We start from the raw sequence: 17652 nt of genomic DNA on the forward strand, positions 1-17652 counted from the left end.
GGTGGTTTACGGCAGGGATCCTCCCTCCATCCGTTCTTATGAGCCTGGCGATACCCGGGTGGCGGCGGTGGCCAAGACAATGGCTGAACGCGAGGAGCTCCTAGCGGATGTTCACTACCGTCTGGAACAAGCCCAGGCCGTCCAGAAGAAGTTCTACGACCGCCTGCACCGACCGGTCTCCTATATCGTGGGCGACTGGGTGCTGCTACGCCTGCGTCATCGGGCAGCCTCCTCCCTTCCCCACGCGCCCAAGGGCAAGCTGAAGCCGCGCTTCGTCGGGCCGTATCAAGTCACAGAGCTCATCAATCCGGTGGCAGTTCGCCTAGCGCTACCTCCGCGTGCCAAGTTGCACAATGTCTTCCACGTCGGCCTTCTCAAGAAGTTCGTCGGCGCCCCACCAGCTACACCACCTCCTCTTCCACCCACTCACAATGGGGCGGTGATCCCAGAACCGGAGCAGGCTGTTCGGTACAGGTTGGCCAGGGGTATTCAGCAGGTGCTCATCCGCTGGAAAGGGCAGGCCACTACTGATGCTACATGGGAAGATGTCGCCGACTTCCGCGACAAATTTCCCCATTTTCAGCTCGAGGACGAGCTGATCGTCGAGGGGGGGAGAGATGTCATGTACGGCCGCACTTACAGGCGCCGTCGTGACGCCAGGAGGGCTGCAGATCGCGCAGCCAAGGCAGGCGCCACAATCAGTGGCTAAGTTTAGAAAGATAAGGATTAGTTTCCCTCTTGCATGCCTTAATAATAGGAGGGATTGGTTAAGATTAGTTTCCTTTTCATATGCCTTAATAATAGGAGAGATTGGTTAAGATTAGTTTCCTTTTCATATGCCTTAATCATAGGAAAGGTTGGTTGAACCAGAGGCTATATATATGCCGTGTAATAGGCTGGGAAATAATCAAGAAAGATCAATTATCCAAAACTGCTCTTCTCCCTTGCCTCTCTCAAGCCACCGGTGAGGAATCCCTCACGGTGAAGGTCTGGAGCGCGACTACGAACTGCGTAGCCGCGGTCCAGCGACGTTGGGCGTCGAGGCGCTTGACAAAGCAGGCACCATAGATGTCAAAGCACTCATCAGGCGATCAAAGGCTGAGTAGTACTCATCAATACTCATATCATTTTGCTCAATAACATGTGTCTGCTGCATGAGAGTGTGTAATAGAGCACCACTGTCCTGAACAAAACGCTCCTTCAAATGAGACCAGATGGCTTTAGCAGTTTTAAATTTAGACAAACTCATAATCATAGACGGTTTGACGCTATTCACCATAGCAGACATCACTTTACCATCATTAAGCTGCCATGTTTTGATATTAGCAGCATTGCGACGATCATCAGCAAGAACGGGTGCCACATTAGTCAAATGGAAGAGTAATCCATGTCCCCGGAGTGCAGTCTCAACACAAAAAGCCCACTCCGGATAATTTTGACCATCAAGAGTGATATTGACCACAATAGCATTTGTCGCCATATTGAATTCAATGAAAATCAGGGAGAACAGGAGACCTGAAACCCAGCAGCCCGACTTGGAAGAGTTGACGAAGGTCCTGGGCGCGGAAGCCGAGTTGGACAGCGGCTGCCGCCCTGATGCAGTTAACCAAGGTCACCGCGACTCTGCCCGCAATGGCAGCGACCGACGCAGTGTCCGAAGTCCGGCGGAAGCAGCGACGGCGTAGATCCGCGGCAGGCAGCGGCAGGCGCAGATTTCCGGCGGGAGCAGCGGGCTAGCGAAGATGACCCGCGGCCCGCGCAGACGACCCAAGGCGGCGCAACGAGGTGACAAGGGCGCGGCCCACGCAGGGAAGATGGCGGACGGCGGCGCGGCCTGCACACAGAAGAAGCGGACGGCGGAGCGGCCCGCACACAGAGAAAGCGGACGGCTGCGTGGCCCGGGCACAGCCCGCACACGGAAGACGGCGGCGAGGCCCGCACACAGATGAAGCAGAGATGAAGACGGTGTGGCGACGGCGGTCCGCGACGGCGGCTGAGGCGCCACCCGCGCATGGAAGACAACACGGCAGCAGCGGTCCGCGACGGCTAGGATGGGGGAGATCCGTGCCAGCTGCGACGGCGGCTAGGGTGGGGAACAGCCGCGACGGCGGCTAAGAAATTAGGGTTTCGTAACCTGCTCTGTTACCATGTTACTAACCTTGATTAGGCAAGACAATCACCCCCTCGGGTACTGTAGCATATATATAGGCAGACGAGAATATATGGGCTTTATGGGCCTTAACATTCTAATCAAAGGGGATAAGGATGCTTGATGCCTAATCTTATCCTTGCTGCTGCTCCTTGCCGCAGCCCATCTTGGGCCCTGACAGTCGGCCTCTTAAATTGGGAGGTCTGGGCATCTCCAGTTTATCCGAGATGTGCTGGGCTCTTCAGATGAGACAGTTATGGCTGCATAAAACTGATCCAGCATGTCCCTGGGCAAAACTCTCCTTTCATGTTCCTAACAAAGTTCGGGCTTTCTTCTCCACTGTTCTAATTTTAGAAGTTGGAAATGGGGCCAACACCCTGTTCTAGACAGATAAATGGCTCTCAGGGTAGAGAATCTGTGATATCGCTCTCAGGCTATTTCAAAGCAATGAAGCATTCCAAGGAGGATTACAAAAAGAAGAACCGTTCAGGAGGCTCTTCTGAATTGAAGATGGATCTCTGACATCAAAGGAGCTCTTTCTGTGGGAGCTTTGGTGGATTATCTACAGCTTTGGGACCTTCTTTCTGATGTAGAGTTACAACCTGCATTTGAAGACAAACATGTTTTTAGTATAGCCTCTGATGGTAACTATTGAGCTAAAAGTGGCATATGAAGGGCTCTTCAAGAGATCAATTTATTAGCCACTATACCAGGGTGTGGAAAACCTGGGCCCCACCTAAATGCAAATTTTTTCTTTGGCTCCCTGCTCATAACAGGTGCTGGATTGCTGACAGGTTGGCTAAAAGAGGGCTTGATCACCCACCAAAATGCCCTTATGTGATCAAAAGGATGAAACCTTAGACCATCTCCTAGTTTCTTGTGTCTTGACAAGGGATTTCTGGTTTCAGCTGCTGAGGAGATTTGATCTACAAGTGCTTGCCCCTCAGCCTGGCTTGTCTTCCTTCATGAGCTCGTGGGAAGAAGCCTCAGGTTCAGTCACTGGACCTATTAGAAAGGGGCTCAATTCTCGCATTGCCTTGGGGGCCTGGATTATTTGGAAGCATCACAACAAATGTGTCTTTGATAATTGGACCCCTAATAATTTTAGCTATTTTTTTTTCTCGAAAGCGCAAGAGAACTGCACATCTTTGTATATTAAGAAGAAAAGGTTGAAAGGGCCTTAGAAATGCCCAGATACAAAAGAACCCCATTACGGGGGCCAGTAACAAGCATACAAGAAATAATCCATAAGGAAAAAATCACCCCTAGAAGGTCGCTCTCACAGCAGCCATCAAGAATCTGGCAGCGGGGCAACAAGGTGAGATATCCCCTTGGCCCCAGCAATTTCCCACTTTCTCCCTTCATCATTAGCAAGCCTAAGGAGCAGAGTTAGGCTGGGTGTCAAGTGGTAAAAAACACATCTATTACGGTGATTCCAGAGCATCCAGGCACCTAAGATAATTAGGATAAATCCACTCCTTGATGAGCCCATTTACTGCATCCGAAGCATCTTCCCACCAATCCAGAAAGTGAATAATCCCTGGCTGAGGAGCTAGGGAATGTATTCCATACTTTCTCAGCAGCTTGTACCAGAAGAGACGTGCAAAACACATGACACCAGCAGATGATTTATTGTTTCAGCTTCCTGGTCACAAAAAGGACATCTGTTTGGGTGGTTCAGGCCTCTCTTGGCTAACCTGTCAGCTGTCCAACATCTGTTTTGGGCCACAAGCCAGATGAAGAACTTGCACTTTGATGGGGCCCAAGTTTTCCACACCCTTCTATAGTGACCAAAGGTACTTGATCCCAGGAAGGAAGAGACCCTTATAAGCACTCTTTGCTGAGTATATGCCATCAGATGCAACACTGAATATATGTTTATCTTCCCTTCCAGGTTGCAGTTCAAACTCTGAGTGAACTTCCCATAAATGAAGATAATCTATTAGAGCACCAACAATGAGTGCACCTTTAATATCTGAAATCCAACTCCTATTTGATAAAACCTCTTGGACAGTTCTCTTTTTCACATATTTCTTTGGGATTATTTGAAACAGACGAGGAGCCAAGTCAGAGATCCTTCTCCAATGTAGCCATTTGTCTGTCCAGAACAGTTTTTGAACCATCTCCCACCTCAGAAATCAGAACTTTGGAAAAGAAAGCTCGAGCTTTACCAGATACCTGAATAGCTAACCCTGACCAAGAGCGATGCCGATCAGTTTTCTTCAGCCAAAGCCATCTCATTTTTAGAGCCCAACAAAGTTCCTTAAGATTTTTTAGCTATTAGAATGGCTGCAGATGAAAGAATGATGTGGGAAATGGCTGGGGCCAAGGGCCTTTCCTACCTGTCTGCCCCTCTCCTTGAGGCTTTAGTCTTGGAGGTGGTTGGGCTAGTAGTTCGGTTGCTGTCCTCTGGTGATTTTTTTGGGTTTTTGGTTTTTAGACCTCCGTAAGGAAGTCTTGTCCTTTTTTGCACTGGTCTTTTTAGACCCTTTTATCTCCTTAATACATTGGGGCGCAGTTTTCCTGTGCTTTTCTAGAAAAAAGCTGTTCTTAGGACTAGCATGATGGACCAATGTTAAAATCTTCAGTTCCTACTTGATGCCCATGTGTTAAAGGTAACTTTAACATATATACTCTATTTGTAGGTGGAGAACCCGACAAATCGCCAGCACAGGAGTTACAGGTTCATCACAGTTTCTCTTGTTCTCTTTGTTGTAGTTCCATGCCTTTCCTAATCCTAACAATAGCTATCAATTTTTAAGCCTTCGGATGTCATTATTAAATTGACCTCTTACTTTTTGGTACAGTTTTTTTTATTCCGTTGAGATTGTCATCTTCTCTTATAGAGGAAAATACCAAGTGCATAAGTGCATTAGTGAATATATGTGCAAAAAGAATTCTTGTATGTAGAATCTGATTTTGAGTGTGTTTTGGGAGTTTCATCATCCCTCTCGAGCTGACTTAGAGCAACTCCGGTAATTGTCCTTAAAACAAGGCTTCTACTTTCTTTGAGGGTGCCATGTTTTCCAGGCTCAAATTCAGCAAGGGCCCGTAATTTTTCTCTCCATTTCCACATACTCTATGTATTCTATTGTTTTTACACAACATCAATTGAAACTATAATATTGGTAGTTCATACAAATTGTACATATTTAAATTCATAATTTCATCTTACGATAATCCATATTTTTCAAAATCTCAAACAAATTGCCATCTCAAGGCTAGTCTCATAGAAAACTTCCTGCTTTTTTTTTCTATTCTATTGAGATACCAAAATTCTTTCTATTCTACTGACATGACAAAGAAGAAAAAGTGGATTTCTAGTAGCAGGCTGCAAAATTTAGAACATCACAACCATAGTAATACAAACAAAATGCATAAATGTGAACAAACATAAAAACAAAAGTAGTCCACATAGTTCATGACATTAATAAAACTAACTAGAGTTTATAGACCACAAATGCTCGACAAGATCTTCTCATGTGCTTGCCTACCTTCAATCTCATGTATCTTTAGGAACTCCCACAACACAAGTTGATTTGTCTTGCTCAATTAAATCTTCATCCTTCATCAATGCCATCTATAGAGCAATGTATAGTTTTCAAAACTCAAATACATTCCAGTGTTCTTAAGGCGAGCAAGGCGACCAGTTTTGCCCAAGCGCCTGGACGCGTAGGCGACGCCTTAAGAACACTGATACATTCACAATGGCTTGCTTGAATTCGCCCTCGATGCTCCACATCTTCACAACATCCATATAAAAACATATTGACCTAGTTTGCACTTTGCACAAAATTTGATACAAATTTACGGCTGGGATTGAGCAGGTGTCCAGGGTCCTGTTAGGGTCAAGCATGAGGCTAAGAAAGGAACCGATGGTTGGGCTAGAAGTTGAGCTCAATGGTAGGCGCACATGCATGTGTGGTCGACAATGGGCTTGGTAAGCCAGTCCTCGGGGGTAGGCATAGGGGTGGGAAAAATACCAGACACCCAAACCACAAACCTGGATCCAAAGTACCCGAACCCGAAATACCCAATCACAATTGTAAAAACTCGACTTAGCCGAAATACAAAGACATGAAGTGGTTCGATGCAATATAAATCTATTATTTGGAACAAATTAATATAGATTTATGCTAACTTAGTAATTTGTTTGTTGTTTTAAATATGAAGACATGATGTGATTTGAAAAACATTGTTCATGATGTTGAGGCAACACTTGGTCTAGCTTGAGGCGGTCCTTCGTCGCCCTTAATGACCTCCATGATCGACATCATCATGCTGTTGAGGAGTGTCTCGATGGAGAGCACAATTTGTGCGAACTTGGACGACACAACACGTAAGTACTTGGCTATGACCTTGTCGTCATCGACTGGATCATTGGGGACCTCAATTGGTGGACAATCCTACAGAGGTGCGTGGCGAAGTTGTTGATTGATTTGACACCGTGGAAAGAGATCATTTCATACTCTTCCCTCAGTCCCTGGGCACTTGCCTTGTGGCATGATCAGAGTCCATGCACATTGTCTTGATTGCGTTCCTGTCCTGCTTCATTGTCTTCTTCGCAATGATACACAATATATGACGGTACAGACCAAAGGACGGCCTCATCTTGCCATCGAAGTTGTTCACATCGTCTGAATCTATAGCCTCCCAAAAATCGCATGCTTGGAGCATCAGCTCCATCATTAGCATTGCCCATTCAACATAGTTGTACTTGATGAGCATCAGGTACACCCCTCCCACATCCTGCACCACTCGATGTGCCACTACCTCAATGGCCTCCTGGAGCACTTAGGTAGGACAAGATTATTTGCAATAGGCCTTAGGGATGGGGAGAACTTTGGATTGACTTGAGGGCCTATGTGAGTTTTGCCAGACATGGTTTTGTCCCTCAACCCTCAAAAGTAGGATTGAGTGCCCCCATGTAAGGACATTGTCGGAGTTGCTCTTAGGACTTATTAGTTCTAGGAATAAGTCTATAGTTTTGGATATAAGGCGAAGAGGAAACGTCCAAAAAATGTGAAGAGGAAACGTCCAAAGAAAATGCCAACAATCATCAAGAATAGTAAGATAATATTTGTAACCGGACACACTGGAAATGGGAGAGGTCCATAGATCACAATGGATTAAATCAAAATTCTTGAGAGCTCGCGAAGTAGAGTTTGCAAAAGGTAGGCGAGTGTGACGCTCAACTTGACAAGCATGACAGATGGAATCACTAGTAATTTTATTACAATCGATGGCAGAAGTACTAGTGAGTTTGGACAGAGCCTCATGTCTAGGATGGCCAAGGCGGCGATGCCAAGTATTGGAGGAGACAGGGGCAACAAGGGCACGGGACACTGGGGAACATGTTGGAGCACCGAGGGTGTAGAGGGGCCCGGAGCTATTGTACCTGGCGATCACGCTCCTGGAATGAAGATCCTTCACAAAAAGGCCAAGAGGGTCAAATTCGACAGAAGAGTTGTTATCAGAAGTAAACCAACGAACTGAAATGAGGCTTTGAACAATATCGCGGGCAACAAGAATGTTATTAAGATAAAAGGGACCCGGTATGATGGAGTGGCGAGATGTTGTGACAGGTAAAGTGGATCCGTTTCCAACCATGATGGAAGTGGAGCGCGGAGGACGAAATAGAGAGATGTTACCACTGTCGGGAGTCATGTGACTGGAAGCATCGGAATCCATGACCCAGTCCGTGGCGCCAGGAGGACTGAGGGTCATGGTGCTGAAGTTGCTGGCGAGAGACTGTTGATCCTAGGATCTAGTCCACGGAGTCCATGCCACAGTCGGGGAGGCAGGAACCGGAGGAGGCTGCTACGGAGTCCCGAGCTGATGCTGAACCAGCCCGACAGGCTAGATAAAGTGACACGACGGAGGGGTGTACTGGGTCGGAGCAGCGAAGAGTGCCTGCTGTGGTGCGCCCTGGAGTGCAAGCGGACGTCCGCCGCGCTGCTGTCCAGTGGGCCTGGGCCACATCGTGATTTGCCTGGTCCATGGATTGTACAACGAAGGCCAGGGCGACTGAGCCTTGCCTCCTCCACTGTTGTTGGGGCGACGTCGTCGACGACCACTAGCAGAGGAGCCCCCATCATGGGTGTTGCTAGTGGGTGGGCTGGTACCACCAACGGGCGCCGTGACACCTCCAGGGGGAGGGGCGATAGAGGAAGTAGTGGTACTGGCGGTGGCCGGAGGCTGAAGTGGCGCGCTGGAGTTGATCTCCTCGAGGATGAGTTCATTGCGGACATCGACGATGGAGGGGAACGGCTTCGAGCGCTTGAAGTGGACCTTCATGTGGGCGAACTTCTCATTCAGGCTACACAACACGTTTAGGACGAGGGTACGGTCGTGGATGACCTCTCCAAGATCACCAAGGGCCTCGGCCATCCCCTTAATCTTGCGACAATAGTCGTCGACGGAGAGACTGCCTTGCATGAAAACACGAAACTCGGTGTCGAGGCGAAGTGCGCGAGCTTCACGATTGTCGAGGAATTGCTCTTCGATGGCCAGCCAGGTACGACGCATAGTGCCACCAGAGGTGCGAGCAGACTCCATCAGCTCAGGAGAGAGTGTGCCCAGCACTCAGGACAGCACGACGACATTCACGCGCCGCTAGGATGGCGTGGCGGGGCAGGCGTCAGAGAGGACATGGTCGGTGAGGGCGTACCGCTCGAGGGCAAGCAGAACGAGATCGCGCCAGCGATTGTAGTGGGGGGATAAAGGGGATCCAAACCCACGAGCATAAGGGCACACTTGTTCTGGATACTCGCCACCTGCGCGTGAAGGTTGGTGATTAGGGCGGCCTCGTAGTCGGGGTCTTCAACAACATCGGGGTCGTTGTTCGGGACGCCGCCCTTGGGTGGTGGGAAGGCGGCGTTGTGGGTTACAGCCACAACACACTTAAGGTTGGAGGTGGCCTGGCGTTTCCTAGCAAGGGCGTCCTGAGCGGCGCGGACCTGTTCTTGGGTGGTGGTGACTGCCTTGGCTGCTGCATCAGCGGCGGCGACCAGGGCTTGGCGAGCTGTCTCCTGCGTAGCGTCGACGTCGGCGACGGGTGGAGGCTCTGCAGAGGCCTTGGTGGCGTAACACAGGCAGCGTAGGCAAGGAAGAGTTTAGCGGAAGCGATAGGTCACATGATTGTGACTGTCTCGTGATACCATGATAGTGTGGAACATTGTGTGTTGTATTGCACTTAGTAGCAGGATTACAATGTATAGACCTCTACCAGATTGTGCTCTATCTGATTTATAGAAACAATGATCAGGGAGTCAATCAGGGAGATCTCACACTAAATAGGAAATAGCCATATAGGAAAGAATCACCCATTAGCACCTAATCAGGGGCAATCAGCCAACGCCTGATAGGGAAGGGTATCACCTAATTAGGGGCAATCAGCCAACACCTAATAGGGAAGGAAACCTCCTAAACATGGAAGGAAATAGGCTGTCTAACAATCACAATTAAAGATACCATCAATCCATCATTTTGTTTCAGAAGATGCTTTAGGGGATCACTAGCTTTGGTGAGTTTTTAATGATTGGTAGGGATCCAAATAATAGGAAACGTTGTAGTTTCTTCCTAACCTGAAAACGTGGAAACATGGTCAGCAGTTTGTTGGACTTCTCCATTGATGTTTTCTTGTGCAGGGCACGTTCCAATGGAGTGCAACAATGAGCAAAAAGAAGGGCCAGAAGTGGGGAATGAATAGCTCAAACAAGAAAAATGCTGATATCGGCTATCATGCAGGAATAGCTGGATGCAGCACAGAAGTTAACAATCATGTCATGGACATTAAGGTTACTGAAAATGGCTTTTGTGCTGTCAATAATCGAAGGAACAATGAAGGCAGTAACATTGAGATGTCCAGTGTGCAAAATATTGCTAATGAAGAAAAGTCTAGCGAACCTTTCAATTTTGAGAGCTTGTACCCCCTAACACGACTTCCAAAGGTATTTCATTTGTTTTAATTGGGATGGGAGGCTACTGATTACATCACATGTTCTGGAATTAAATAGGATAATGTATCAATATATATACCCAGAAAGAGGATGATGTCTTGCAAAAACATGAATATAGATAGGCTTTCTTGTTCTACCTCCGTTCTCGAATATTTGTGGCCCGCTAGTTCATTTTCGAACTAAACTGCGACAAATATAAAAGAATGGAGGAAGTATTATATATACGAGGGAATAAGGGATAATGTTGCTACAAGGGTAGAAGATACAATTCTGTGTCCATTCTAACATTTGCCAGTATATAAGAGGATGATGTCATGCAAAAACATGGATATAGATAGGCTTTTCTTGTATAGATATGTGAGGGAATAAGGGATAGTCTTGCTACAAGGGTAGAAGCTACAATTCTGTGTTCATTCTAACATTTGCTATGATACAATTGAACATGTCTACCGTATGTAGATCCGTTGAAATTAACTTATCTGTTACCATACATGCAATTGGTTGATAATTTGTATCTTACCCCGAATCAAATATGCTATGTAATAAAATGAATATAATAATGGCTGAAAATGGATAACTAACACTTTGGAGATTAATCCTCTAATTGGCTCTATTCTTGTGCTTGAAGTTGTAGAAGTTTTGTGGTATATCAAGACATAGGGTCACGACAATGGCAAACTTGTTAATACATAATTTTGGGGGTTAAATATTCTATCATAGATGTAATTGTGAGATATCATTACTTTGAACCAATCAGTACATTAAGTACTACAAAATTAGTGTTTTTGTTTTTCTATTGGAAGGAAGGACTAGAGTATTCGACTGTATCTTTCCTATCTAAATGTAAGCAGAAGGGTTTTTAGGGTCACTACAAAATTAGTATTCGACTGTATCTTGTGAGATATCATAGATGTATTGTTTCAACAAACCAGAAGCCATATATTTCTTATCCCCATTAGAGCCATCATCAACCACAATCTCTAGTACCTCTAGAATAGCATCCCACATGAGAACAATACGACATAAAGTTTTATGATGTGAACCCCATCGAGTATCCCCAGGTCATGCTAGGTTGGTTTCTTGATTTTTCCCTCTACCTGAAAAAATTTCCCTCCTTTCCAACATGTTCACAAGTTTCTCATGGTGTTGTTGAGCCAATTGATCCCTTCTCTTACAAGAAGCATTAACACTATTCACAATCAAGTTGCACGTTTGGAAGAAATCAAATACTGAAGCGCAACACTTAGCAATTGAAACAACCACTAATTGCAATTGGTGTGCAAAGCAATGTATGTAAAAAGCATATGGACTCTCATCTAATATTCTTCTTTGCAACCCATGAAATTCACCCCTCATGGTTGATGCCTCATCATAACCTTGTCCTCGTAATCTATCCATTGACAACCCATAGAAAGAAAGCATACCATCCAAAGCAATTTTTAGAGCGGATGATGCAGTGTCGGGTACCTCTTGTAACCCAAGAAATCTCTCAATCACTTCGCCTCGTTCGTTGACATACCTAAAGAAAAGAATAGGTGCATGGTTAAAAATTTGACATTGACAAAAAAATAGCAACCATTCAATTATAGACTAACCTCAAAACAACCGCCATTTGCTTAGAGGCATCTCGAGCCTCATCAACAAGAATGGAAAAGTTTCTATTCCAATATCTGAAATAATAGCTTTGGTGGTCTGCTCTGCACAAGCTGTACAAATGTCTTTTTGGATATCAAGTGAAGTCATCTGATTAGTACGAAGCAAATTTGCTACATTTTTATCCCTTATTGCTTGAGGTGGAGGATTCATCATGTCTACGAAAAGCAAGTGCTTGCAATAAAAGGAATCTTACAACTCCCAATATAACAAGCAAACGACCTTTATATTCCTCTTCCATCTTTTTACCCCCTCGATTCATCACATGAGACACACTTTGCCTCTGATTTTTGTAGTCCTCATAGGACCTTCTAGACTTATTGTGATCTATGCCATACCATGAGCTCCAATGGTTTCACGTCCATCGACGAAACCCAACAACCGTGACCATAATTTTAAGCTCTTGGTTGTTTAAAAAGATAGCAATAAAAACAAAAGGCCACATCCTTAGCAATGCTATACTCCAACCATGGATTATTTACATACCATTCATCATGAAAAGACCTATTGCGATTGCCTATCATTCTTTTAGGATACTTATGACCTTTTGGTTGGCATGGACCCTTCGCAATATATGCTCTTCTGACAGCATCCCTAATGTTTGCATCAATTTGCTCAATTGGCATGCGAAGACCAGGATCGACTATAACTTGATCGACATTATTGGTATTGCTATCTCTTAAACCCACCGATTCATTTACATTGCTACCTTCTGTCTCTAATGTTGCTTGTCCCTCCTCAACACCTAATGTTTTTGATTCTATAACAGGTTCTTCTAGGGAAGGTTGGTTTGGGGTTGATGCAGTTCGTATCAAAGGTGTAGGAGCCGGACAATAAAACGATCTCAATGTTTTTGTCCTCTTCATTCTTTGATTTTGATGTCAATCTACCATCAGTCACAAAACATTTAACAATCTAGTATTTAGCTCGTTGTTCACTAGTAACAAAAAAGAAGCTGAGAAAATGAGAAGCGCTTACAGACTGCTGGCGCTAGCGGCTGGCCGACATGGCACATGGCACTGGCCGTCGGCCGAGAGCCCGAGTGGCCGTGGCCGAGCCGCAGGGGCGAGCGGCGCCTGACGCTGGCACGCTGCCCCTGGCTGGCTGGCACGACACGCCTAGGGTTGGCGCCCGACGCTGGCACGCCTAGACCTGGCAGGCTGGCACGGCATGCTGGGCGTCGCTGGCCTACCCTTGGCGGCTAGCGGCCTGGCGGCTGCGGGCCTGCAGCACTGCTGCTCGCCTGCTCGGTGCTCGCTGCCCTAGCGGCTGGCGCCTTGGCACACGGACGCAGAAAGAACGGACGCAGAAAGCAGAATGGACGCAGGACTGTTAGGGTTTTTTTGAGCCAAAATCTCTACTACATATATAAAATTGTTTTTGGGCTACGACTCGTGCCACGACCCAGGTGGCCCAGGCCCAATATCCGCCCTGGTGACGGGCAAGTGGATCTGTACAGATACACAGAAGGCTGATGGCTCTCTAGATCGGTATAAGGCCCATTGGGTTTTCTTGGGCTTCACTCAACGTCTTGGGGTTGACTAGGATGAGGCATTTAGTTCAGTGGTGAAACCTGTTGCTGTCCGTGCTATTCTATCACTGGCTCTCTCGTTCTTGGTTAGTTCATCAGTTGGACGTCAAGAATGCCTTCCTCCATGGGACTCTCACCGAGACCATCTACTATAGTTAGCCTACCGATTTTGTTGACTCTGCTCACCCTAACATGGTTTGCAAGCTCAACGAGTGCCTCTATGGTCTGAAGCAGCCCCCCATGCTTGGTACAACAATTTTGCTACATATCTTCTCTCCCTGAATTTTATTGAGGCCAAGTCAGAAACCTCCCTTTTCATTTACCAGCGTGACAGTGACATTGTATACTTCCTCCTGTACTTTGATGATACTGTGCTCACTGCTGCTTCCTCAGGCCTGCTATACCAGATCATTACCGCTCTTTAGCATGGGTTTGCATTGAAAGATTTGGGCCCTCTTCATCAATTTCCAAGGATTGTTGTTGAGCGTTGTCTGGATGGCCTATTCTTCAGCAACATATGTACACCCTGGATATCCTGGAGCACGCTGGAATGCTGGAATGCAAGCCATGCACGAGACTCATGCACACATAGGCCAAGGTCAATGGCGATGGTTCCCCTGTCAGTGATCCCACTGCCTGCCGCAGTCTTGCCGACGCTCTTTAGTATCTCACCTTCACCCGATCCAAAATCGTGTATGTTGTCCAACATGTTTGTCTTTAGATGCATGATCCCTGGGAACCACACTTGACCGCTGTCAAGTGGATCCTTTGGTACCTCCAGGTACTGTCGACTACGAGCACCATCTTTGGCACTCCTCTACACCTGAGCTAGTCGTCTAAATGTTGATTGGGCCAGGTGCAGGGACAACCATCGGTCTACCTCCGTCTATGTGGTGTTTCTCGGGGCCAACCTCATCTCTTGGCCTTCTAAACGTCAGTCCGTGATCTCCCGCTCTAGTGCTGAGGCGGAGTACCGGGCTGTTGCTAATGAGGTGGCTGAGGCGCGTCAGCTCGCCTCTAGGAGCTCCACAACCCCCTAACTAGGAGCATGCTTGTCTACTGCGATAATGTCAGCGCCGTCTACCTCTGTGTCAACCCCGTCTACCACCAACGCATGAAACATGTTGATATCGGTCTTCACATCGTCTATGAGTGTGTTGCTATTGAGGATGTCTGCGTTCATCATTCCCCACGAGCTCATATATCTCTCCTAACGCCATGTTCGGTTCTATCCCACTCCGTATGGATTGAGGGGGTTTCAATCCTTAGTAAGTCAAAATCTCTTCCAATCCATATGGATTGAAAATAACTGAACAAGCCCTAAGGGTTTTCCCTCGTTCTCAGAGTTTCGGTCCAGTCTCATGTTTGTCGTGGCTAGAGTTTCGCCTGTGGGAGTGTTACTATATCTTTCCTGTCTAGATGTAATGGGCCTGGAGCATAATCTGATATATATGTATTGCTGAGCCCACTCAAGGGTTAAGTTTTTCTACACCATTCAATATAGAGGCTCCAAGATGGCTATCTGTTCTCATGTTTGCATTCAAAGAAGTGTCGGTAGAATCTAGATTAAAGCACGAGGCTATCCGTTGTTTTTTTTTGACATTTTTTGGGACAGGTTATATCCTTAAGAAACTGAATAATGGGGCACCATCACAGTTCCCTTTTTTCCCCCCTCATTCAAGCGTTTACCTGTCTTTTGGACCTTGCAGGAGGGAGATCTGATTGCCTACCGATTGGTTGAGCTGTCTTCCATGTTGTGTCCGGAGCTCTCTTCGTACCGTGTATGACATAATTTCATTTGCATTGTCTAAGTACCTTTTTTTTTCTCAGGGTTGTTTGAAACGGAAGTGATATTAATGCAAACAGACTGAGCAACTTTTGCATGCTTGGGGCTTGGGAAAACTTGTAATAGAAAAGCATGGGACGCAGGGTTGAATTTTGGCAAAACTAAGTTGTCTCACCCTGCTATTTCCAGGTGGGAAAAGTTCTGGTATATGATCCCGTATCATTGCGTATCATTCTCGTACCCGTTCAAGAGTATCCAATCACCACCGAGGAAAAAGAAAACAAGGACGAGTCAGATATGCTTGTGGATTTGTCACCGTACAAGGAAGATGGCTCCTTGGAGGTAATCAAATCGATATTTCTCTACTTACTAGCCTTTATTACCAGCTAGTCTCACCTGGAATGCGTCACGATCGATATCTTCTGCAGATCGAGTACTCTTCACTTGTTGATGTAAGGCTACTGAAGGGTATCGAAACATGCAACGAAGTTGGATCAGCACCGGCCGGAAGGCCAGTTACCTTGCACAAAAACGAAGGCAATATTGAGAGCCAGAAATCACCCTTGGTGTCAAACAACACTAAAGGCGAAGAACGCGCACTAGGTACAATGATTCATACCGATCACTGCCTCTTGAAGGATTTTGTTCTCATACAAGGCATTTCTGTTATACAATAATTTGGATACGTTATGCAGGAAAGTCAGAAAGTACGGTCTGGGAAAAAAATGGTGAGCCCAGTGATAAGGTTGATCTTCTGCAAAATGGCTGGGCAACATGGAAACAAAATGCTAGTACGTCAGCTTGGTCTTACAGAGCCCTCAGGAGCAGCGCCCTTGGCCCGACGATGGCAATTCTACGAGGGAAGAACAGCCAGAGTAAACCACCCAATCGAAAGAACTCCAAGTGATGCCTAAGTATTTAATAACTTCAGTGATACCTATGTAATCCAAAGTTGATCCGATCCTTTGGAGAAGGTCAAGCAAGTCGATGTAGTTGGTCTTATATATGTAACTGCAATTACTGCCCTGCCTATTTTGAAAATTCCAAAGTGGTGACTGATGCAAAGGGAACTTTTTAGACCAGTCAAGACTCGTTACTATGCAATGTCAGCTTATTTAATGTTGATGAAAATTCACTAAAATTGATCTTTATTGTACATCACTCAGATCTTCAGCTTTGGAATTGCTTGATTTATTACAGGAGGGTCAATAGAACGTTATCATTTGCTTGAACCATTGGGCTTGGATTTGCATGTCACTTGATCGGACTTGAGTTGAACTTCAACTTAAATTTAAGCATCTCTAGGCTTTAATGTCTCAACATTTTTTTTTGTTTATTCGAACTGCACATCATCCAAATTTTGATTTTCAATTTGATAGCCATTGGTTTTTATTAAACTCTACATCATGTATATCCTCAACAATGCCAAGAGTTTTTTTTTTACATTACATGCTTCGCTATTTGACGAGTAAGCAAGTAGAGATCACTCATCACATTTCTTTCCAAACCTTATTATTCTTGTGTCTTTCTTCAAGATATACAATTTACATCCAAGCATTCTAAAGTATGAAACTTTGGTCTTGTTGACGCCTTTTTGGAGCGCCAAACACTCAACAAGAACCGTGGCGGTGTCCTCTGCACAGGGCCGGACGGTCCGCGGCCTGGTGCGAGGCGCGGTGGTGCTCTCTGCACAGGGGCGGAATGTTCGCGTGCAGGGGCCGGACGATCCGCGGCCTGGTGCGAGGCTAGGGCTCCTACCTGACGGCCGGACGGTCCGCGTCCTGGGGCCGGATGGTCCGCGCGTACAGGGGCGACGGAAGGTCGCCGATGGCGTCTGGATCTCGCTCCCGGAAGGGACCTCGTCGGGGAGGAGAGATCCTAGGAGTTGTCTAGGCTCGGGCCGACCGACTTAGACTTCTCTAATCGACGTAGAGTCGAAGAGAAGTGGAGAATTTGGGGATCGAGAGGCTAAACTAGAACTAGACTAGAACTACTCCTAATTGTACTGGAAATAAATGCGAAATAGAAGTTGTATTGATTCGATTGATGATTACAAATCGGTCGTATACCTCTCTATTTATAGAGGAGAGGGGCTGGACCCTTTATAAACAAACTTCCCGAGCTAATTCCGAGAATCTAGCCAACAAACACAGCAAAAACTTGGAACCCTAATCTGTTCTGCGCACACGCGGACCGTCCGGCCCACAGGCGCGGACCGTCCGCCCTCTCTTTTTGGTGTCGAACATATGCCCTCTGCCTTTTGGTGGAGCTGAGCGAACAAAAAGCAACTAACTCGATGTATCACATCGGTTTTCTTAGGCATCTTGCCACTTACTAGGATGGTACGCAGTGGCCTTGGTCCTGATGGTTGACTCAACGGACGTGACCCCTTTAGCTTTGATCGAATTGTCAGTCCCAACACCGCCGAGCGTCATACTGGTCCTGACCAATTCGTCACCTTACTTTCCTAATTTTCTAAATGTTCTGGCGTAGCCTCGTAGTCGACCAGGTCTTCTCCTTGCAGGTCGTCTTCCTCCATGGGTGTTGGTACGTCGTTGCAGGTGTCATGGTG

General features: G+C 46.4%; 1 protein-coding gene across 5 annotated transcripts in view; it reads left to right on the forward strand.

The window, feature by feature from the left end:
• LOC100384247 (uncharacterized) overlaps window positions 1–16312 on the forward strand; it is a 65068-nt gene extending 48756 nt beyond the window's left edge. For 2 of the 5 annotated variants that reach the window (XM_020545194.1, XM_020545195.3), the window contains 6 exons: window positions 4795–4832; window positions 9799–10101; window positions 15004–15075; window positions 15270–15422; window positions 15509–15683; window positions 15776–16312. In XM_020545194.1, the coding sequence (XP_020400783.1) occupies window positions 4795–4832; window positions 9799–10101; window positions 15004–15075; window positions 15270–15422; window positions 15509–15683; window positions 15776–15987 (953 nt within the window). In that variant the 3' untranslated portion in view covers window positions 15988–16312. The remainder of the gene's footprint in view (window positions 1–4794; window positions 4833–9798; window positions 10102–15003; window positions 15076–15269; window positions 15423–15508; window positions 15684–15775) is intronic. The other 3 variants (NM_001362333.2, XM_020545197.3, NM_001176813.2) reach the window with 3 other exon arrangements.
• Window positions 16313–17652: the final 1340 nt, after the last annotated feature.

Source organism: Zea mays, chromosome 10 (genome assembly GCF_902167145.1).
Source record: "Zea mays cultivar B73 chromosome 10, Zm-B73-REFERENCE-NAM-5.0, whole genome shotgun sequence".
NCBI lineage: Eukaryota > Viridiplantae > Streptophyta > Magnoliopsida > Poales > Poaceae > Zea > Zea mays.